The 24,553-nt window shown below is 38.7% G+C and overlaps 1 protein-coding gene across 2 annotated transcripts in view; it reads right to left on the reverse strand.

Moving 5' to 3' along the window:
• Positions 1 to 24,553, reverse strand: part of ARID1A (AT-rich interaction domain 1A) — a 98,568-nt gene that overhangs the window by 50,061 nt on the left and 23,954 nt on the right. For both annotated transcript variants that reach the window (XM_015818724.1, XM_015818723.1), the window contains exons 2-4: positions 16,659 to 16,871; positions 14,767 to 15,234; positions 13,110 to 13,223 (exon numbers count right to left, since the gene is read on the reverse strand). In XM_015818724.1, coding sequence (XP_015674210.1) covers positions 13,110 to 13,223; positions 14,767 to 15,234; positions 16,659 to 16,871 — 795 coding nt within the window. The remainder of the gene's footprint in view (positions 1 to 13,109; positions 13,224 to 14,766; positions 15,235 to 16,658; positions 16,872 to 24,553) is intronic.

Genomic DNA, 24,553 nt, shown 5'->3' on the forward strand with positions numbered 1-24,553 from the left:
TCCATCAAGCGGGATTGGCCTAGGGGGGGATTTTATAGGGATTTTAAAGGGATTTTATAATAGTAAACTTAATACAGGTTATTTAATATATATTTTAATTTGGCTTTTAGAGATATTTATTGTATTGCACTGTTTTTATTTACCTGTAAGCCGCCCTGAGTCCCTCGGGAGAAGGGCGGGGTATAAATGGGAAAAATAATAATAATAATAATAATATATTAACATCCATAATTATGATTTTTTTTCTTGGCTGCCATACATATTCTTGGATTGTATTTTTTGTTTGATTTTGATTGATTTTATGATTATTCAATGTTGAGTCACTTATTTGAGATGGGTAGCCAAAGAAAGGAAGAAAGAAAGAAAGAAAAGAAAGAAAGAAAGAAAGAAAGAAAGAAAGAAAGAAAGAAAGAAAGAAAGAAAGAAAGAAAGAAAGAAAGAAAGAAAGAAAGAAAGAAAGAAAGAAAGGAAAGAAAGAAAGAAAGAAAGAAAGAAAGAAAGAAAGAAAGAAAGAAAGAAAGAAAGAAAGAAAGAAAGAAAATTTAGTTATCTAGAACAGTTAATTTGTAAGCGTGCCTGGATTTTTATTATTTACTTTCAAAACCACTTTCCCTAGATTTAATTTGTGTGTCTCCATTTTAAAGAAAGAATTTGGCCACTTTGATCCATGCCTTGCTTCATCTCCTGTTTAGATTGCTTGCATGACATGGAGTTGCTCTTGGGAATAACCTTATGATTTAACAGAAGATAGAAATAGAAATAGAAAGGAATAGGAATAGAATAGAAGCTGGAAAGGACCTTGGAGGTCTTCTAGTCTAGCCCCTGCTCGAGCAGGAGAACCTATACCAGGGGTAGGCAACCTTGGCTCTTTTATGACTCGTGGACTTCAACTCCCAGAATTCCTGAGCCAGCCAAGCTGGCTCAGGAATTCTGGGAATTGAAGTCCACGAGTCATAAAAGAGCCAAGGTTGCCTACCCCTGACCTATACCATTATATCAGTTATGGATCAACTTCCACGAAATTTGCATTGTTTCAGGGACAATTCTAATATTCTTTTTTTTTTTGACCAACAAAGGCTTAAATAGTCAGAAGCTACATTATTCAAAAATAATCTCATACCAACATACCAAACTGTTTTTAGTTATAATTATTGGGTGCCCTACAGTATGAGAGTTGGGCTGATGGAATACTATGGAAACAGCCTTTTAGTATCAGTAATATGGGCTTTCTCCTTAGGCAAGCACAGGTTTGCCCCCTATCTATATAAATAAAAATGTAAATGTTTGTTTGTTCAAAATCTTAAATCTCCGAAAGTTCTTCACCGATTGCTTTGAAATTTTGACACAACGTTGCATTCGAATACGTGTGTGTTTTTATATACCTACTATTATATAGATGTCACACCTGTGACACAAACGTGCGCTTTCTCTTTTCTTTCTTTTCCATTTAACCAGACTGAGCCACAGCAATGCGTCGCTGGGTACAGCTAGTTATAAATAAAAGTCTACTTTGTTCAGTACATTTAATGTTGTTTCATCTCTCTCTTGCTGATTGTAGCTCTTGAATTTATGGTTAGAGTACCTTTTATTGCTTTATTACATAATATTCAAATAAAGCACTTAATTTTGTTTAATGGCCAGTTCATATACAACACACACACACATTGATATAACTTAGCATAATGTAGCCATAAAAGCAAAATCACAAAATAAGGTTATCTCAAATTGGAAGTTAAAAAGAACTAGGAAAGATGTCCTGAGCCAATCAAAGGGACAGTGATTTTTTCCCCCCTAATCTTATACAAAATTTGACAAGTTTTACATAACTCCTTGTGTCTGAAGTGATAGGCCCCAAAATTTTATTGCAATACAAGTACATTATAATACTGAGACAACTGAAAAAACAAGGAAAAGGTATACTTCTATTGTTGGAACTTCTTTGGTCTACAAAAGCAAATTCTGTTTTACAATAGGTAATTTCCTTTATGCCATGGGAAAAGCATTAGATTTTGTCAGTATGAAGCGTCTTCTTTAACCAGGAATTCTTCTGCTACTGGCTTAAAGAATGCTGATCTTTTGGCTTTAGGACACAACTTGATATTATCTAACACAATAGGAAATAATGACATTCCAACTGATGATTCCTACCCTTGACTCTTTGCTCAACATTGGTTTCGATGTTCTCTATAGTGCCAAGAGCGCCCCTGAAGAAAAACCATATAGTTAGAACTCTGAACTCTAAAAGACAATTCCAGAAAGACTATTTATACAGGAGGGAAAATGTACCATTCTAAAAAAAAAATAAAATGATTACGGTATGCTGCTTAGGTGCAAGTTGAGAATGTGATGCTAAGAGTAGCATTTTAAATATATTGCATTTTGGAATCTGATTTTTAATCCCTCTTTCACCTGCTTTCACTGATAGAACCCAAAGCTTTCCCGTGATGTACATTTGTAAAGCAGTAAGTCAGTATGCTTGTAAAAAGCAAGCAAACAATGCTATCGAGGCCCATCCAATCCTATGGTTTCACAAGATTAACAAACCACCCTTGGAAATCTAAGATCAGCAGTGAGAATCCCAGCTTGCCTGGCTAAAAGAAACTGGACTCAAAGCAGAAGAAAGAAGCAACAGCATTACTCAAGTGTGCCTGCATCGATTTTCTAATCTGCTCCTATCCAAGACCCAGCTGCCTTCATATTTCAGTTAATTTTCTAACTGAAATTCTTTCCTAAGAAAACAAGAGCTGCCATCAGGGGAATCGGTAACATATACAGGCAGGAAGCTGTGCTGAGCCACCAACGACCAGAATAGAAACAGGAAATGGGCCCTGGATCGAGCATAGCATGATCTGCTGCAAACACAGCCTCCTGCCTGAAGCACAGGGACGGCAAACGGCATCGGTGACTTGGAGCAGCATGATTTATAAGGCAGATTCTGATTGGCTGTCCTTCCAAAGAGACTCAAGCATACATCCTCCCCTGCTGCTTGGAAGGGCCATGACTGACACAGCAATGGGGGTGGGGAATTTCCTTCTGAGCCTCAGGTTAGCCTCTTGTAGTTCAGAAGTGGAAGACACCAGGACTACTAAGCAGATCAATTCCAAGAAACGAAGTCATGCCCAGAAATGATTTCACTGGAATAAAAAGAGATTCCCAGAAACAAGCCTTTCCAGCAGTGCTAGAAAGAAAAGCTGTTTTGCAGCTATTTTAAAAAAAGCAGACACTTAGAATGAGATTGGCCTCCAGAGGAATAAAATTAAGATGTGGGTAGTCACACACGCATGGTTTTGTTTTGCTATTAATCTTTTCATGCAAATGAGCACAGTCATTCAACAGACAGGCCTTACAGGAACCTTTCTGCCAGAATAATTTGGGAGGCACTGATCCTTCAAACGCCATATGGATCTCTGGCACGGTGTACTCTGGGACCATTTACAGCAATGCCTAGACAAGTTATAATTAGCAAGCAAATGTTATTTTCCCATGAATTTACAAATTGTTGGGCCAAGTTCCACACTGTGAAATGAGGAAAGAGAAGGATAATGTATCTTGGTAAGAAATTTCTTCCCTTCATATTATTACTTACAAAGTCAATGTTATCACAGCACAAATCCTAAGCTCATAGCATGATATTGCTGTCACTTATTAGTCTATCTGGAGATATTGGTCTGTCTACAGGAACAGAAGCATACAATTTACTCTTGATAAACTGTGAAATAAGTTTTTTAGACTACCAACTGCATTCACTTACACCTTTATTCATGAAATATGTGCCCTATAAACACAACACAACATTTATAATAATGATCTCTCATACAAGGAGACATCGATTGATGATGTAGCTAAGGACTGCCCAAGTAGATGTTTAATCTTGGGGGAAAGTATACAGTTAGCAAGTAAGCAGAGAATCAGGGGAGAGTATTTTCCTGCCCTTAGCTACTGAATAATCCCAAGAGTTTTGTTTAACATCCAACGTTCTATACACTTACTAGACTATATCTTTCCCGATTATTTTCTCACAATCAAGCATTTAACTGAATGTATTGGAAAACCAACAAGAGCAAATTTAAACAAGTACCACTGCTAACTTTACAAATATGTAGTTGAGATAACAACGATTGGGACAGGTAGCATTAGACCAGTTTTTCTCAACCTTGGCAACTTTACAATGTGTGGACTTCAACTCCCAAAATTCTCCAGCTAGCAACGCTAGACGGAGAATTCTGGGAGTTGAAGTCCACACATTGTAAAGTTGCCAAGGTTGAGAAACACTGCATTAGACTGTCACGATTAGTTCAATCAAAAACCAACCTACTAGAGTCCAGTAAGTAAGTAAGGTCTACACTAGAGACCGTGAAAGAAAATTCTACTACAGCAAATAGATCTTAATTTAGCAGACTTTTGGATGCAACAGAGAAAATCTGCCATTACAGAGTATGCTTCTATATATGCGTAAAATCCCATTCCACATTTTATATCTGTATAAAATGTCTAAACTATTTGTTTAAAATTCATGTGCCATCTTAAAAAATACATAAAGATCCATTTGGATTTAACAGATCCTCTGTTTAAATGTATTCCCCATTTCAATTAACTTGAATATTTACGGTTTACTGTTTTATAAATACTTTATATAAACTTATGGTATGATGATATATAGAATACTGTAAGCTTGCTGAGAGTCTCCTGGAGTAGGTGGCCATAATAAAGTCAACATATAAATAAATGGAATATTGGGTACAGTTGAGATGAAATGTGCACCTGGAGAAGCAGTGGTAACACAGAGCTTTCCCAGGGAGAAGGCAATACATTTTATCAGAGAGAAGCTGAAATTAAGAGACTGCACAGCTGGATGAGAGAGGGAAGGAGGGAGGAAGGCGTTCAGGACAGCCACATGGTAGAATCCCTCAGGACATATCTAGTAGGTTAGAAGTTGGTAACTTTAGTTTGGCAAGATTCTGTCCACTAGATGCAAGGAAATAAAGGACTGAACTTAATTGAACTGGATTTTGCTGTCAATCTCTGGGTTTGGGTATGACAACAGCTCTAGTCAGAGCATCCTCAAAAAAGAAGGAAAATGTGAAAAAAAGGATGACTAGAGTAAAATTGTCTTCTACTTGCTGAAGAGTCATCCAAAACCAAGGCAGCTGCTGGGCAAGGCCTTCATACAGTGTCAGGGAAGCTTTCTGTAGCCTTGCAGAGAGCCAGCAGCTGCCTTCCCCAAGTATGCCTGGGCCCCCGAGATAGTAGAGTGCAGGCTGGCCAAAAGAGCAGAGATGAAATGGGAGATAGGTAGGTGGGAAGAGCTGAAACAGAATCAGGCATGGACAGGAGGGAAATGAGGTCCTCACCTAATGACCGCAATCAGGCTACCACTAAGTGGTGCGCTCGTGTTGTGTTTCACCTAATGACCACTTTGCTTAGTGATGGAAAATCTGATCCCAATTAGGGTTGATAAGCAAGGACTGCCTGTACCGACTGGTCCACCATTACAGTGTTTAAACTGATACCAAGTTGTAGGGGTTGAGCATATGTCATATAAATGTATTTCCATTTAGTGCTATTTTGATGACATTTTTTAAAGCTGGTCTTATTTAACTACCAAAGTATGATACAAATGTTAAAAAGTAGTAACATTTCATCCAATAAAATAACTTGATAGGCAAACTAGTAAACAAATATTTACAACAAAGACAAACCACACACAATTATGCATTATAAAAACATGTCATGTAATAAAATCAAGTGTTTACAAATTCATAATTTTTAAAAAGGTATTAACTTAGAACAGTCAAGGTTAAGGAAAGTAAGGTGGAATCTTATACTAACTTACTAATCAAATAAAAAAAATTCAAAACTCTTTTTAAAGGCTATTTAAGATCCACATTTTTAATAGCTGCTAAGCATGTTGTATGTAGTTGATTCTGTGAGATGTACATTTGCTTTATAAAGTATCTCAAACTATTCATGGGGATTAGGAATAAAAGTCCAAAGAAATTTATTCCCACTGCAAAGTACTGTTAATTGGTTGGTTAGCTGATTGAGTGCTATCAAATCAGTGTTTACTTTTGGCGTCTATATATAGATAGATTTTCTCCAATATTGTATGAGTACAGTGGTACACCTTGGTACTCAACTGCTTTGAAACTCATCAAATTTGACGCTCACCGCATTTTGACACAAAAATTTTGTCACAGTACTCATCATTTGTTTGGAACTCAACACACAAGCTAGAACTTGTCAGTGTCGGCTGCCTTGTGTCACTAATTATTCCTTATGGGAAAAAAATAGTTTGGTACTCATCATTTTTGGTGTTCATTGCACCTCCCAGAACCAATTAATAATGAGTGCCGAGGTATCACTGTACAGTTATACCTAGTTTGAGATTTGATTTCTGTATATTATGCACTGATCTAATAATTTGGCTGGTATAACCAGCCAGCAAAATGCACACCAGATTGAAGGAATGTGTTTTATTGCCATTTCTAATAAACTTTACTCCTCTTTTTCTTGATATCCTCCCTTCTCAACTTCACAGTCATTTACTCCTGGCCTTTCTTCAAGAGATACATTAGTTATTGCTCTCCCTGTAAGTCACTTGAGAAGCTACTCTGATACCCACTGGTAATTTTCCTATTAGTACTGTTACTGAAAATCGAGTAGGCAGACTGGTTCAAAGTGACAGCATTTAATTCACATTTCTCAAATTAACAGGCAAAGTGAAACATCATAATCTTCTGTTTTCACAGTTCTGAATTATGCACATGTACATCTCCTATCAAAAAAGGTCCATGCATTGCCAAAAGTATTTGCATTGACGGAATATACAGTATTCCTTGCTTAGCGACTCCTTCAGTTGCAATGGTGAAGAAAAAAGTATATTTGAGACCACTGCCTGGATCTGTGACATATGCAGATCTGTAAAGCAACGGAAAGCTGAACTAAGATTGTAAGCACAGTTGTAGTCATGTTGTTTTTCACTTAGCAAGCAGGTTGTGGTCACTATTGTGGTCACTAAATGAAAACTACCTGTATACCTATCTTCCTATATGCAGAAATGGTTATTAATTTTCAGGCAGGTTTTAAAAAAATTTTTAAAAATTCAGCAAAGAAACAGAAGAAGTGTGTGGCTAAAAGATGGAAACATTGTAGAAAATTATGGAGTTGTATTTACTGCTAATTTGATAGTATCAATTTCTGATCCTTTAACATTTATACTATCACGTTTTGAAAGAAACACGCTAGAAACATTTAAACTCTGCTGTACCTCACCCTTATAAAATGTGTTTACGTCTAACTTCAGTATGGTTAATTAACTAGATCTAGACCACAGGAGTGTGCATTTGTTCCCCGTATTTGCTTCTTCCCACTTTATCAATTCTTCCTACTTTATGTTACTATTAAGTGTTTTATTGATGCCAATAATCATCATGTCTTATACAAGAGTCCTTAAAAGAAATCATGAATCAGTCATTTAGTTCAAGTGGAACACTCAGTGCTATTTCCAAACCCCTATCCCTACAGAAGACCCTATGATTTTATAGATTTACAAGGTTGAATCCAATATTCAATGAGAGAATCTTTGCTCATGCAATTAACTCCTGTCTCTCTCCTGCTTGAAAAAGCCCCCTACTCAACCATGTCCAGCCATTTTTGGAGCAAAAAAAAAAAGGGAATTCTAGGATGGGAGGGTTAATTCAATCTACTCGTGAGACTATAGTGAGATAGGTTTTTTTCCCAAAGAACTGTGAATATTAATTGCTTTGGATACTGAAGCAAATTTGAATATACTGCTTAGGATACCAACATAATTAAATATTTAAAAAACAATTTCAAGTTCTGGTCATCTCCTGCACCAATCCCAACCCAGCCAACTTGTAGCCAGCATGAATGAACCAACTGGAAATAGGCTGCCCTGAGATTGAAGGCTTACCGTTGTTGTTTATTCAACAAACCACTAAATCCTGACTTAGCATGTATGAACTAGTGTAAGAGGACCAATGTTAGTATCAATTCAGCTCCTGACTACAATTAGGATTGGTAAAATAAAATCTACATTTCACAACTGAACAGAAGACGATATAATGCAAAAACTCACTCCCTGATTAAGAAATCAGAATTATTATATACATAAGTTGTTGAATTCCTATGGTCCAATTTTTTTGTTTTTTTTTTATTTTTACCCTTAAATTTTTTACCCTTAAAAGTATAAGCATGAAACTAAAGACAGATTACACAATCAAGAGTTACTCAAGGCATGGAATTCAAGAGATGAAGCAGAAACTTTACTTGACATACACATTGGCTCCACTCTGGCAAGAAGTAGTAGCTAAGGTTGTAATGGCTAAATTTTGGAAATTTTATCTTGCTCATAGCTGATGTATGTATTTCCACAGCAGTGCCCATTCTGAAATGGTCTCTCAGTAAATAGCTAAGTAACATAAAGTCTGTTTCTGTACTATACAGTGGCAGTCTTGGTATCTGTGCAAAATATGACTTTCTTTATTCCTTCTTTTGCATTGTTCATATTAGAACCACGTGTCAACAAATCACCTAGGAGAATGCTTGTTAAATTCTTGACTTCAAAGCAAGATATGTTCATATTTTGATATGGAAGTTGTTCCAGAGAAAGATTCTCTCACAGAGGTACTTCTACAGTCTCAACATTTTATTTCATGTGTATCATTAATAAATTATACTGTCAATCTCAGAAGAGTTATGTGCCATTATGCTCCTTTTAAGCAGGGCTATGTAACCTGAAGTCAAATCCAATCCTTTGAGAAGTACTACAGCAAAAGAAAAGAAAGGTGGGTAAATCTAATACTGTAATCATAAAATCTTCCTAGTAGGGTCATATTTGGGCTGCACAAATTGGGTTTTTCTCATTTATTTAAACAGTTTAGAAAAAAAGGGGGGCAAGGGCTCTAAATACAAACCACTGAGCTACAAGCCCAACAAAGAATCTAAAGCAAACAGGAAATTGCAAAATATTCCATTCTAGTTATAATCACAAAAGCGTTTTTCAGCCCTGACAAGACTCCTTGAACTGCTGAGGCACATCCCCCAAATCTAAATTTTAAATATCACACTGCCTGTATTTTTGAAGATTTCTAGAAATTATGTTGCAATACAATACATTCTGCTGACACTGAATACACAGGTACTCCTTGCTTAACCACCCTAAGTGGAATTGGAATTTCCATCGCTGACTGAAGGGCCAATTTATTAGGAAAAATACCATGTGATCACATCACTTAGCAAGGCAGTGGTGGTGGTTAAGCTAGGATAGGGGTAGGCAACCTTGGCTCTTTTATGACTCGTGGACTTCAACTCCCAGAATTCCTGAGCTAGCATGACTCAGCATGGAAACCTCTACCTTTCCCCTCAGCATGGCCGGCTCAGGAATTCTGGGAGTTGAAGTCCACGAGTCATAAAAAAGCCAAGGTTGCCTACCCCTGAGCTAGGACCTCATGCTTTAACTCTTGCACTTGACTTCAACTCTTCCCTACTTCGCTATCTTCTCCCATATATCTGCCCTTTTAACTGCTCAGCACTCTGCCACCTCCCACCACCGCTTTTGACTTTCATTTTCTTCCTCCCGATTGATCCCTCATTAAGCAGCTGCTGGTCACAAAAAGCTTTGCTTTTTTATAGCAACCACCAATTCAGGTCTTAAAAAACTTTCCCCCCAAAAAAGTACCTAGGTTTAAACTTACATTATCTACAGTGGGAGGCTACTCCATAATTGAGGGAAGCCACCAAAAATGACTTTTTAGTGTCCTCATCAGCTACATTTGTGGCACAGGTAATGCCGACTAACCCTTGGCTGTTCGCTTATAGTGAGACAAGCAAGCAATGAAGTCTTTAGTAAGTTAGAATGAAAACTTTGTCAAATCTGGTTGTAAGCAAATAGCCCTTTTGTCATCATATTTGCACAGCTGATATAGGTAGCACTGTCATCAATGGAAAGTCAGCCTACTCTTCACCATGATTGCCATACTCTCAAAAAAGATGCCATCTTAATTATATACTACTGACACCCACCATTTATAGTCAGGAGTCTCCTATACAATTGAATAATTTCTCATTTCTAAATGTGGTGGAAGTATTATTCAAGTCATTCATATGCCATTTTATTCTGTGCGTGATGACTTAGACAAATTACTGTGTATCTACGTTATACAACTAAAAATGACTGCTCCATTTTTAAAGGGATTCAGATTAGAGAAGGAAATCCGAATTCCATAATTGTATTCTCCTCTCCCAGATTCTTTTCCCTCCTTCATTTAAAAATGATATTGATGCAAACAAACACCAACAAAACCACAGAGTGCCTAACTACGGAGGTGGCAGTATCTAAGGGCACTTAAATGAAATAGGAACTTGATCACAACTAAGGAGAATTCTGCATTAACTGGTGCCTCTAGAAAAAGGCTTTCCTCCCTTGCGCAAGCTCACATTATTACACTGCACATCAATTTGGGCAGGCTGGGTTTTTCTGTTACATTTAACACAGAGAAACCTAGACATAGGAGTCAAATAAGAAATGTGAATCCCCAGGGCACAGCCATCTACAATCTAAATGATAGCCTCACAGCACCAAGCATTTCCAGGGTAAATTTGGGATGAAAAAAAAAGCCCATCACCCGAAGGATGTTGTGTTGGGCTCTGCATACTTACTGACCATCTGGGCAATGAGATACAAAGTTGTGTCTTTAACATTCACAAAAACTCAGCCTTTCTCTGCAGATAAAATAAAGAAAATAATCTTTCCAACTCAGTGATTCTAGGAGTCAGTTTCCTTCCAGTGTATTTTTCTGTAAATCACTTCAGAAATCAGTTACACGAGGTACAAGTGTTGCTTACTCCTACATAAATGTAGTGATTTGTGCTTATCTGAGAGGTTGCATTGCTGCAGGTCTGAGGGTTAGGTGGATAACACTAGGACTGGACTGTGGGAGAAGGAAAGGCCCTGGTTCATTTGGGAAGTTGGTAGCAAAAGCTTTCATTACCTAACAACAAATGAAGCCCTCATACTGCCCCCAAAGAGTCTGGAACTGGAGAAATGACACAGGAAGAGAGCTGACCTCCAAATTGCTTTAATCTGCTATAATCTACCACCACTATTATTCTGGGATCCTTTCTACATTCTTTTCCCAGGATCCTACATGCAGTTATGAGTGGAGACTACTGTAGGCTCCTCTTCTGATTTCTCATAGAAGTAATTAGGGATCCACACCCCAACCCTAATGTTATCCACCTAACCCCCAGACCTGCTGCACTGCAAGCTCTCAGATAAGCACAAATGACTACATTTATGTAGGAGTAAGCAACATCTGTACACTGTGCAATTGATTTCCAAAGCGATTTAGAGAAAAATAACACTGGAAGGAAACTGAATCCTAGAATCATTGTACTAAAAAGGTTATTTTCTTTATTTTAATGAGGATCAAATAACCTGGTACCTCTGCATATACTATATATCAACTCGTATTGAAGTTAACAGGATTAATAACAAAAGACTAGGACTTATAGCCCAAAACACCTGGAGCGCTTATCCATGCCCCTGAACAAAAGAGAATTGGGAATTTTGTTCAGCAACCAATCCTGGAGATAATTTGGAAAGACAGCTGAATTCCAACAGATTATGTAATGTTACCTACCATTTAGACATAAAAATCTGAATGCACAATATTCTGCTTTAAACTGAAATCATTCCACTAAGAGAAACTTAATTCCAACTACTGGTAAATCACTGACTATCTGAGTATATATAACAGCACAACCTCTGTCTCTGTTTAGCACTAACTACATCAGTCTCTTCTGTAGCCAAAACTAGGATACACAATACTATTAGCTATGCCAACTGGGAAGACTATGTAGAGAACGAGGTATCGTGAAGCAAATCAGCTGATCATGGAAGAAATATTTTCTTTTTAGTAAGTATCTGAGGAAGAAGTTACCTGCCCTTCATCCCATTACTGGTATGAACATTAAGCTTCTCTGCACACTGCAACTTGCATCCCTCTAAAATGAAGTGTTTTATCTATATGACTGAAATATTCAATGTTGACTGCCTTTTCAAAGAAGCACCTAGTAAACCTTTTAAAGATATAGTAAGGGGCTTTGCAAACCACCAAGCTCTTTTACATTTTGTTATCGCAACTAGTTTTGAGAGGTGCACTATTCTGAAAGCCAAACACTCTAGTACAAGTGGAAGAAACCAATTCCAGGTCAGCGGCTTAAACTCATTTGAGATGCTGGAGGTAATCTCTTGAGGAGAAACTTGGCATAAGGCCGAGGCACTAAATAGCTTTTTCACACATTACAAAGGCTGTCCTTTGAGGAGCAGGAAAGAGCTATACATATGAAGCCATTAGCCTACTAATTATTCTCTTCACAAAACACAAAAGATATAGCAAGGGCCATAAATAGGGAACTATATATGTCAGGGGTGTCAAACTGCCGGCCACAGGCTGTATGCGTCATGCTGAAACCGCACCCACCCCATTGCCGGCAATGGGAAAAAAGTTGCAATACGTCGCAACACGTCACGTGACGTTGCAAGTTTGACACCCCTGATATATTGATGGTCCATCGTATCACCATCTACTGCATGCAGCTCAGGGATATCACCAAAAAATGAATAGTATAACCTCTTTGTCATAATTTAGGTGCTAGACACATACAAATATAACATTATCATTTAGAGATATTTTTGAACTAAAGATGCAACAATTGATCACATCTGAATGAATTTTCTCATCTGCAAAAAAAATCAAGTTAACCAAGTTAATACAATTAGCTAATGGAGTTTAGCTCTAGCAGAAATTAAATCAATAGAATGGAACTGTACCATTATACAACACAATAGAAATTTCATACTGTGAGTTTAATACAGATCGGAAATACAGCAAAATCATACCTCTTATATTTCAGGCAAAATTCTTCCATTTAAGTAAAAGAAAAAACCTGACTTTTATTCAGTAATTTAGAATTCCATGATGCATCCAATTTTCCCCCCAATTTTTCCAAGATAAGGTAATGCACAATGAAGTGTCCTGTTTTGCCTCCATTATCTAATTCCAACGCATCTCTCTTTGACTCACCGGTAAGCTAGAGGGTCTCGACTGCAGATTCAAAGTCACATCTTCTTGCCCTTTACTGGAAGCCATTGATGTGGCAGACGATGCATGGGAACCAAATGAGTCCTGTGACAACTCCTAGAATATAAGAAACCAACCAATGGGGGGGAAACCCACAGAAATATTATTTTTATCATAGTCTAAATTATTGTACAATCATCTGTCTTCCTTGGCTCGGTTCAATTGCCCCAAGTGGTGACAAGTTACAAGTAGCTATTATAAAGAACTGCAGAAGTTAAAAATTAGTGTAATACAATAATGTTAAAAATCCTTCCTAACTTCCCATGTTGAGTCACTATTTCTTGCTCTTGCATAGCAAATGACATCAATAAGTAGCCAAGGAGCAAAATATCTATGGTACATCCAATCAACCAGATAATCAATCAATCCAGGATCAGCAAGGACATAATTTTGTGTTTTCTCTCTGATTTAAGATAGTAGCCCTATCAATATAGGGTGCCCATGGGTGTGTGTCTCTGTATTAAAAAAAAAAACTATACCTAACGAACAATGCTGAACAAACAACCTGCCATTCTGTGCTTCTTGGAAAAACGACAGGCATTCAGTGGTTAACTCACTGCCCCCTTTTGATCCCTACTCCAGAGATATAGCGGAGACAGCGCAAATGCTTGAATCTTTCTTTTTCTCTTGCCGTAAGCTAGAGGTTTGGGAGACCTACTAAAGACCTCTTCTGCAACAATTCACCACGCAGAGAAAACTAATACGCGATGGTATTAGCCTTCCCAAGCTTTATGCCTTTCAAGGTCAGCAAGTACAGTGTTGCAGAAACTGCCCTAGTTCGCAAAGATGCACATGGAAGAGTTTTGAACAGACAAGCTCCAATTTCTTCAAATCGCCTACTTCATTTTCCTTCATTGTGGTTTTGCATTAGTGTAAGAATGTTCTCCAATCCTCATTTTTCCTCACATTAAAACTGTGGTGTTCCAATTCAAGTACTTCTTTGCTACTTGTCATGCAACACTTCTCTTTGAAAGTAAGGTGAAGGAGGACAAGCATCACATAGCAAATGAGGAGAAAAAGGTTCAAATCCCCACTCTGCCCCATCAAAAACCTGGGAATTATCTCTCGCCTGAATTGCTTTATAGATATATTTGGGAGGATAAATTACAGCTGTATCAGGTCAGGGGACGGTACTAAAAGGAGAACAATATATGCCTCTTTTGAGCTCCTAAAAGAAAAGGCAGGGTATGCATTGATATATCTAAATCAGATTGCACTTGATAAAGTACTTTTTGCCTGTAGGCTGTCACAGACAAACAATGAAAGGTGGTGTTTTATTTTGCTGTGTGTAAACTAGCTTTCTGCCTGGTCTCTGACAAATGGGCTAACTCAGGTATTGATAAGTAATTGTGTTCTCAAATATTTAAGGCAGTGTTTCTCAACCCTGACAACTTTTAAGACTTCAATTCCCAGAATTCACCAGCCAGCAAAGGAGTAACTCATCCTTTTGTCAAGCTGCATTTCTTTTTATTTCCACTTGAAAAGCAGAAAAGGTATTAAGAGATCTGACCCAGAACCCGAGCTACTGTGTAACTGCCTAGTTTTCCAGAAATGGAGGATTGGGGCAGAGGAGTGAGGCAGTTCATGGAAGACAACCTACCTGTGGAGGTGGGAAGCGCTGCTGAGAATAGGCTGACGGCTGCTGTGACTGAGACGGAGGGTACGTGGCCGATGGCTGGGCGAGTGCCGAGGTAGCAGACTGCTGAGCTTGCTGCTGCTGCTGCTGGTAAGGAGACTGGGACTGCTGCTGAGAGTAGGGAGGCTGACCCTGGGGGTGCTGCTGCTGCTGGCCTGGGGCTGACTGCTGGGGATATGGAGATGGGGACTGCTGGTGGGGTGGTTGTGGCTGTGGCTGTGGCTGTGAATAGGGGGGCTGGGATGACTGAAGCTGGGGAGGCTGAGACTGAGTTTGCGTTTGCTGATAAGAAGGCTGAGCATGTGGGGCCTGAGTGGGGGGCTGCTGGGCGTAAGAAGGCTGTTGCTGGGGGTGAGGACTCTGCTGGTTGTAATAAGGGGTCTGAGTCTGCTGCCCGTAACCAGTAGGGCCCTGCTGTCCATAAGGCGGTATCTGTTTGGGAGAGAAATTTTTTTTGAAAAGGAGAGAAATCAATGTCGGTCGGGAAGATGCTAGACTAGAGAATGGAGCTCAGAGAGATACATTGCAGGTAGTCCTTGACTTATGACCATTCATTCAACAACAGTTTGAAGTTACATCAGCCTCATACTTGACTTATGACCCATCCTTGAAACTACAACATTGCAGCCACATAACTGCGTTTGGCAATTAGCTCACTTTACAATTGTTGCGGCATCCTTCGGTCACACAATCATGGTTTGCAACCTTCCCAGAGGACTTCTAACGACTCAATTGGGGAAGCCAGATTTGCTTAATGACCATGATAAAAATGGTCGTAAAATTGGGTCCAGCCGTGTGATGTGACCAAAATTATGATCATAATATTGTAAACAGGATGGTCACAACTGTTCTATTATAGCAGGGGTGTCAAACTCAATTTCATTGAGGGCCGCATCAGCATTGCGGTTGCCCTCAGGGGGGCGGGTGGGTGTGGCCAGGGTGCGTGCGGCCTACTGGGTGGGTGTGGATGGAGTGGGTGTGGCCTGCTGGGTGGGTGTGGCCAGCTCTACACCGTTCGCGTCAAGGTGGCCTGTGGGGGCCTGGGCAGGAGTGGGACAGATCTGAGGGTCTCTGGCAGAAGGGGGTGGGACCAGGGCAAGTGCCAAGGCATGGTCCACTGGAGGAGCCTCCCTGTTCCTCTCAGGCCATGTGGGGGGGCTGGATGGTGGTGCAGGCTTCCAGGAGCCCTGGGCAGGAGAGGTCAAATGCCCAGCCTGGCCCTTGAGCACCCGCGGCACCAAGCCCAGACCCACTTCCTCAAGGCTGCTGCTCAAGGTTCTCCTGGTTCCTCGCTGTTTCCAGACAGCCTTGTGGAGCAAAGACTGGATGCGTTTCAGCATAGATGGCCACCACAAAATTGTACATTAGCTCCCGGCTGGCCTGGGCCAAGGCAGAGGGGGCCGTTCCCTCACTGTTTCCAGGATGGCTTCGTGGGCCACATGAAACCACTTCGTGGGCCGCTGGGCCTTGTGTTTGACATGTCTGTATTATAGGGATATCAAATACTTCTATCCTGTTTATTTAGCACAGCTGGCTTTGCCCAACCGGCACCTTCCAGATACATGGCATGAAAATGAGACAGCCCAGCGCATCAGCAAGGCACTGGCAAAAGGTGGGCATTTTCTTCATTTATTTGCTTACAATAATGTAACTAGATTTGTTCAGTCATCTTGATTCAAAGCTGCACAATAATAGTAAATAAATGAATCTAGTAACACAACTGAGGTATGATCGTTTACCAACCTGTTTCTTCACTCAAAATCAAAATTTAAGGTTTGAGATCTAGTCACTGTTTACGGAAAAATAAACATATAAATAAATAAACATTTTCAAAGGACTGCATACTTCCTCTTTACCTGCTGTGCATAAGAGACACTGCCCATTGCAGTTTGCGTCCTGCTTAGAGTCCCCACTGGATATCTCTGGGGAGTCTGTGGCCCATATGGCTGTCCTGGATATCCATGGCCTTGTTGTTGCCCTGACTGAGGTCCCTGCTGTTGTGTGTATAAGTTGTTTCCTCCATAAGGCTGAGGTCTCATCTTCCCCATCTGATCCATTGGACTGGATGGCTAAGAAAGAAAATCAGAATAAGTTATAAAATGTCCAGTTGCTATAGACAGCTATCTAATAATGTCACTTACTTGTGAAGAAATCTAAAAGAGCCAACCAAAAGAAAGGAAAAGAAAGATAAAACAATAACCTTTAACGGTCATTAAAATTCAACAGGAAGTAAAAATGCAGAGGAAAAGGTATCTTTTGGAATTTTATTATATCATTATTTGTTCTGGAGATGTACAGAGCCCTAGGATAAGTTACTATTGCACACCTTCTCCAACTTGATGCCCTCCAGATTTGGGAGATTACAATTCCTAGTCAATAAAAATCAAAATTCCCTGGTGCTGTTGGTTGGGAATTAAAGGAGTGGTGGAAAGAAGGAATAGATACAAATTCTGCACTGAATTTTTTGGCACTGAAAGTTAATTGACTTCTAAAACCATGAGAACCGGCATCAATAAAGATTGGCCAAATGGCAACTGCGCTCTTACTTTAGTTTTTCAATTAAACACTCCTTTAACTCAAATTCAACATCCAGTGATTACACAACCATGTCCATTCTGTTTTCTTAACAACAATGAGGAAGCAATTTGCTACTGTCTTTTTTCAGGATGCTTTTTGATTTCCCACTGTAGTCTATGGCCCTGGGGTTTCTTAGTGGTTTCCTATTCAATTGCTAATCAGTGCCAATCCTGTTTAGCATTTTTGAAATCTGCCAAGGTTGAATGTTGTCATTAGCTATAGAACTCAGATGTTAAACAATACTTCATTATGAAGGATCATTACAGGTTAAGAAAGCTAGGCCAAAATCAAAACTCTGAAGCAAACTAGGTGGACCAAAAATTATTGTTGTTAGTTGCGAAGTCGTGTCCTACCCATCGCGACCCCATGGACAACGTTCCTCCAGACCTTCCTGTCCTCTACCATCTTCTGGACACTAAGACATGATAACCTATCCTAATTTTTTGAGAATCTTCCTTCTTTTATCTGGAAGTAACATCAATATAGAGTTTACCAACAAGTAACTCTTCAATATGTTCTGATCTTTTAGATCACTAAGCTGGTATGACTGATCAAAAAACATTTTTCTATTTGATTAAAAAAACTGCTTTTTGTTTCTCAAAGAAAACACATGAGAATTATTGTTGTAAAACAGATTAACATATCTTTTCTCACTTCTGAGTAGTATTAGTGCAGTGTTAAAAAGCTGGATAATTATCATAGATTTAGATTTTTATACATAACTTGTATAACAGCTTCTAATATCCATGGTAAACTGACAGCTTCTGGTTTAAATTGAAAGGGTCAGGATAGGAAGAACGAAACATTCAATATTTAAGTCATGTATGCCAGACATTCCTAAAATCTTCAAGATTTCACTTCAATTTTGCAGTGATTATCTCACATTGAAAAATTGCAACTAAATATGAATTTAATATTTAAGAAGCCCTGTCAAAACTGAGTATGGTCTTATGTCATATAATAAACTATTATTAAGTGAAAATATACCAACATATTTTAAAGAGTAATCCAAGATAAAATAGAATTTAAAGTGTAAAGAGCTGTAAAGTCTTAGACTGATACATGGGAAATTCTTTCAGTAATTGCATGTCTTAATCATACACAGATAAATATGAGGAAAATACTGGTCTAGAATCCAGATCTTTTTTTACCACTAACAACTCTTATCACTTACTAAATTTAAAGAAATCAGAAGCAATCTCAGAATTGCTGTTCCCCAAAACCTAACATGAAGTAAACAGCACACATTCCAGATTATTATAAACAGGAAAATAGCCAGTTTGGTCTAGCCAGTTTGGAGTAGTGGTTAAAGCACCAGGCTACAAAGCAGGAGATCATGGTTCCAGTTCTAGTCCTGCCTTAGAAAGCTGGCTGGGTGACTTTGGCTGATCACTCTCTCTCAGACCAGCTCACCACACAGCATTGTTGTTTGTGGGGAAAATAGGAAGAGGAAGTTGTATTGGATACATTCACCACCTTAAGTTATTTGTAAAAATGTTAAAAGTGGAATGCAAATTAAAAAAAATAAGCCCTCACTCAATTGCTGGTGAGTATATGGATCTAACCACATATTCTTCTTGGCGAGAGTATGAAGTGATTTGTAATGTTTACCTTATTATACAGAACATTTTATTGGAAAACCCACATTAAAGCTAATCAAACACTTTGAATAATTAAGGTTTTCTTACTCATCAGAATTTCACTCATGCTAATTTAACAAAAACTTTTAAAAGCCCTGGAAATTTGCACATTCTGGTTCCAATGAAAATGCTGCTCTTATTCAAATGATTGCCCTGGTCTAAGTCAAACCCTCATTTCCAATCCACAAAGCAGGGCAGACAACCACATGCTCTCCAGATACTTTGATTACAATTTTCACAATTGTCAGTCCTTTGAGAAATAAATACAAAAAAATACTAGGACTTATTTTATTGATAAAGGCTATAACAACAGAATCTTATCAGCAATGATAAGAAATGCCTATTAGCATTTCTCCCTCCTTCCTTTTATACTCAAAGTCAAAGCGGGACATCCCAGCTTTATTTTTCACACTTTCCTGTGTTCCCAGGTGAAGTTCCTGTTTTCCCAATGAATGCTGTGCAATTTGTGATGGCCATCTCCATACTCTTCTACAATACTGGTTAGGGTCGATGGGTACTGATTGAATTTAAAATATTTAGAGGTGTTTGGTGCTAGAACTATCTAAAAATGACTATGATATTCTCAAGAAAAGAATGTTAAATATCTAAGCTGGATCTTCCAGATGTGTTGTGGCTACAATTTATATTTTATCCACTCTGAGAATTATGGTGTAACACAGCTGGAGAGCATTAAGTTGGGGAAGGCTGCTATGTGAGTATAAGTAACTTTTAAAATGACATATTTAATGTTCAAGGGCAAAGCACGACTTTTTTTTAAAGTAGTAGTGCTGTCCCTTTCCAACCCATCAATTTATGTTAACCTGTTCTGCTCAGTTTGCATGTTATTTTCCAAGGACACATTTCTCCAAGCACCACATGCTCTATTCTAAAGAACTGTCTCTTTATGAAGCTTCTAAGCTAATAATGTTATGGCTTATAGCACACCCTTTATCTATGATATAATATTGGGGAGGTTTTGATGATTTTTAAAGTTTTAAGGGATATTGGGGAAACCACTGGTTACCTCTGACTTGAGTTAACTCTGCACTGAGCTGTTTTGCAAATATGATCTCCTTCCAGAACAAGGCAAGATAATCCACATCCCCTCTTCTTGGTCAACATTTAAATAGTAGCCTCAAACATAACCTGTGTCTGTCTGGCCATATAGCTTTTACCTTTATTACTGGCATCATTGCTGGGGTTTTGGCAGTTTCAAACAATGGTTTTCTAGGAGTGAAAATTGTTATAGCAGTACTGCAAAATTTGCCAATCCAGTTTCCAAGACCAAAATAAATTGGAAAGACATTGCTACCTTTAATGTTATAATTAATGCTACTCCTAATTGCAAAAACAAAGGCCAAAGAAAGAATTCTGATTCACCTTCAAGATGGTTATACTGCAGAAGGCAGAAGTGAAGTCAGAATCCTTAGAATATGGAGAAACTGCAAAGCCCACCTTGGGCTTTTTTCTTTTCTCCTGGCCAGCTCTGCCATCAACCTGATAATAAAAATTACATTTTTGGTGGGGAGGGGGAGGAGGAATCTCACTGGCTCTTTAACCGAGAGAAGCTCTAATTGATTCCCACAGTAATTAACCTGCATTTTACCTCAGAGTGTGCTAGTTAAGGAAGTCAGTGCAGCTATTTATAACTCCTCTCAAATTGAGGGCAGACTGCCTAAAATCTAACACATCCCAGCTGTACTCCTGTTTGAACTGGGGCCAAGGGAATTTTTTAAAGCAATCTTGGCACTGAATGAATGACACCAACACGATGAGAGCACAGAGTGGTTGTGTTGTGGTGACGTAGCAGCGAGGTGGAATGGGAAGGGGGGCAACTGCATGATAATCCCTCCCTCTCCAGTGTGCTCTGAGCTCATATGCCCCAACCCTACTATCCCTCTACAGCCAAGCCAGGAACCACCACTGAGATCAAAATACAGGAAGTGTTTTTTCCTCTGAACACATGTGGCTGATCTGCACAGAATGGAGCCACATCATCCCTGCCAGGGAGGTTAACTCTCATCATCTCTGACCATAACCCAGAAAGAGTGGAGGGAACAGATGGGGATGGGACCCCAGCAGCAGGATAGGTCATGTGACACTCCACATGGCCTTGAAAGCACAAACTATTGTTTGGCAGCTGGCCTCTGGTAGAAAGCCAGCGAAGACCGTTTCCACTGGGCAATTCAAGGAGAAGCAGCAGCTGTTGCTGCCCCTTCTTCTATTGCACCCTGCTTCGCTCAAACTACTCAGTGAGGACAGAGAACACTGAGCCCCTGGGACCAGAAAGCCACCAACCAGATGAAAGCTTGCACCAACACTGCGCAGATTTAATACAGCTTGGTAAATGCGCAGATGCCACCTCCATCATCTCCCCCCAGCTGAACCCAGATGGGCTCACAGACACATGCAAGAAAGAAATTAGATTTCTGGGGAGAGGAAGAAAGGTCTCCCTGGGCTAAAGCATTGTATTACTTAGTTTCTATCTGACTCCTCCAGAGAAAATAAACCACTTTTTAACCTCACACTACTAGTTTTAAGACAAGAATTCTTTTTAAAAAGAGGGATAGATGATCACTGTGGGAACAGAGGCATTATCTCATTTCCTTATTTGAAAAGTTCTCAGGATTTTGGTCAAATGTGATGCTGTGCCATGCTGTTTCTTCAGTTTATGATTTAGCATTTTGGATAAAACATGCCTTACTGCAGAGAGTGAACTAGGCTACACAATCCATTCACAAAATGCTTAAAAGGCAAATGTCCCATATTAGCGGCCTTATTTATTTTTTAAACATATATGCCACCCATCTCACTAACAAAGTGACTCTGGGTGAAGCAACTTTATACATATCCCCGTACCAACCTATCTCTAATCATGATCACATTACGTTGTTTCTGATAGCCAGAATATATTTGGGTAACATGTTTGTTAGTTTGAAAGCTGGATTGGTAATTTCAAAGTGAAGCCTCTCCAGCACTTTCAAAGCAAGCCAACAGACAGTCAGGAGGCCCCAGCACAGAATGTTTGCCATAATTCCATTTTATAATTAAGGATGTATAAATATAGTAAGACAACTTTCAGAAAGACACAATCTCAGTTCTATGCAAAGTGGAAAAAATAACCTACAAATTTCACAGCATGAATGATTTAAAGATTGTAATATTATTTGCTGTTAGGGAAAACAATCATCTGCTATCCAAATTCCAGGTTTGGATTTGCTATGATTCCAAATACATAGCAAAGAAGCATTTCAAATTAAATGAGAAAATTATACAAAACCATACTAATATGATAAAGACAAAAGGCAAAAGTGGGGTATTACAATCAAGGGAAAAAAATCATCAATATTAACTTCAATTTCATCATTTTGAAAATCATGGTACACTAAGAATTTTTGTTGCATCCACAAAGTTGCTAAACACATTCTCTTCTGTCTATGAAGATAAACTATAATTCACAATAAAGTAAAATGAATAAAGTGCCTGCAAACCATCATAAAATGTGGCACCCCCTGAGATCACATGACATATTGGATGCTTAGCAACAGACTCGCACGTACGACCATGTGCAGTGTCTTGTGACTGCAATTTGTGATGGGGTTTTGCCATTTTCCGGCAAAAAACTGCAAAATCTGCTACTTGCTAGATTTACTAAATGACCACATGATTCACTTAACACAGTGGTTCTCAACCTATGGGTCGATCGACCATTTCACGGGGGTCGCCAAGCAAGGCTGTCCGCCATTTTTTTCCCCCTTTTCCGATGGGTGCCTTACCTCCCTTGGGCTGGGCCAGCTGGTGGTCGGCCTGCTCCGTCTCTGCCGCTTGCCAGCTATGCCTCGGCCGGCGCAGGGGGCGGAACCACGCATGCGCGGCACTCCCGGGCAGGGAAAGTCCTCAACTTACGACCGGTTGGGTAGTCCTCGACTTATGACCGGTTTAGTCCTCGACTTACGACCGGTTTAGTCCTCGACTTACGACTGGTTGGGGGTCGCGGCATTAAAAAGGTTGAGAACCACTGACTTAACAATTGTGGTGATTTGCTTTACAACCTTCCTGACTTACTACCAAAATTCAATTGTCATAAATTGAGGATTACCTGTATGTCAGCTTTTAGAACTACATGCTTCTGTAATTTTTTACACCTTGAAAATTGACACATACATTAATAAAGTACAAATTACTTATTCAAGAAGTCCCCTCTTTCAACATAAGCCAAACTGGCTATTATTCAGCCAATACACTGTTCGACATCCTGATTCTACACAGGTACAAAGAAAAGGTGAAAGTCTACAAAGCTAATAGTTGGCTGGAAGATAAATAAGGCTGCAACTATACTTTTCAACTGCAATAAACAAATAATTTGTTGTTATTCCATGTAACTTCCTTCAAATGAGCTCAGTCAGGCCTTTCTTTCCCACTTTTTAAATCGCAGTTTTAAATATTTGAAGGCATTTTATCTTAAAACATAGATTTAAAAAAGCATATCGATAATTATTTTAGCAAGAGACCACACTGTAAAATACAGAAGTCCAAACTCCATTGGAATGATATGCACTGGTTCAGGATATGCAGGTTATGTGGAATCTTGCCACATTCTAGGTTTGACAAAAATAACAGTGGTTGCAACAAACACCAAGAAAAAGGACATAAAAATATGACATAATAAAACAAAGATTCCCATATTCTGGCTAAGAATTTTGTTTGTTTTTTATTTTCTTAACTGTCAGATTAGATTTATCTTTTTTAAAGGTTTAGTTAAAGGGATTTTATCAAATAAAAATAAAATTGAATACTAAAATTGCATTTATTATTCCAGACACAAACAGACGTCTTTCTTTCGGAATAGTTTACTACCTGTGTTTCTAAATATACATGGCACAACAGTGCAACTTTCACCCTCTTAGCAATAATGAGAAACACAAGTCATAAATATTCCCCCACAATATCCTTTTGTCTCCTGCTTTTAATTTATTTTGTTCAATATTATTTTTTTTCTCTGTTTTGTGTAATATTATTTATCCCAAAAGGAATGGCATGATGGTATGAATGCACGTGAAGGTCTTACTACTAGATGCAACACCTCACTAACATTTGTGGCAATGGAACTTCACCTTTGGTAGCACAGAATTTCTCATGATCCTTAGTACTGGTTAATTGACGCTAGGTGGTTTGCGTAAGACTTCTGTTAATACCAAAGTTATAATTATTGGGGTGGGGAATAAGGAAGAGAGAACAATAATATGGAAGTCAAAAAAGTAATCAACAAGAATCATGTAAGCTTGCTGATAACTTTTTCCAATCCCTTATATAAGAAATACGGTATCTTATAAAAGTAGATATCTTAAATCTAATATCCATCTAATGAACAGCGATTTTTTCAGACACACCAATAAATTTGTGTTTTCCAAGTAACTTTACTTAATTTATATAGTTCACTGAAAAAAATTGCATTTGTTCATTATATGGAATCCCACATTTTCCAAACTGGGTGATAATGTTCTATCACTATATCAAAATAAATATATCCATAT

Source organism: Protobothrops mucrosquamatus, unplaced genomic scaffold (genome assembly GCF_001527695.2).
Source record: "Protobothrops mucrosquamatus isolate PMUCROS unplaced genomic scaffold, P.Mucros_1.0 scaffold781, whole genome shotgun sequence".
Taxonomy (NCBI): Eukaryota; Metazoa; Chordata; class Lepidosauria; order Squamata; family Viperidae; genus Protobothrops; species Protobothrops mucrosquamatus.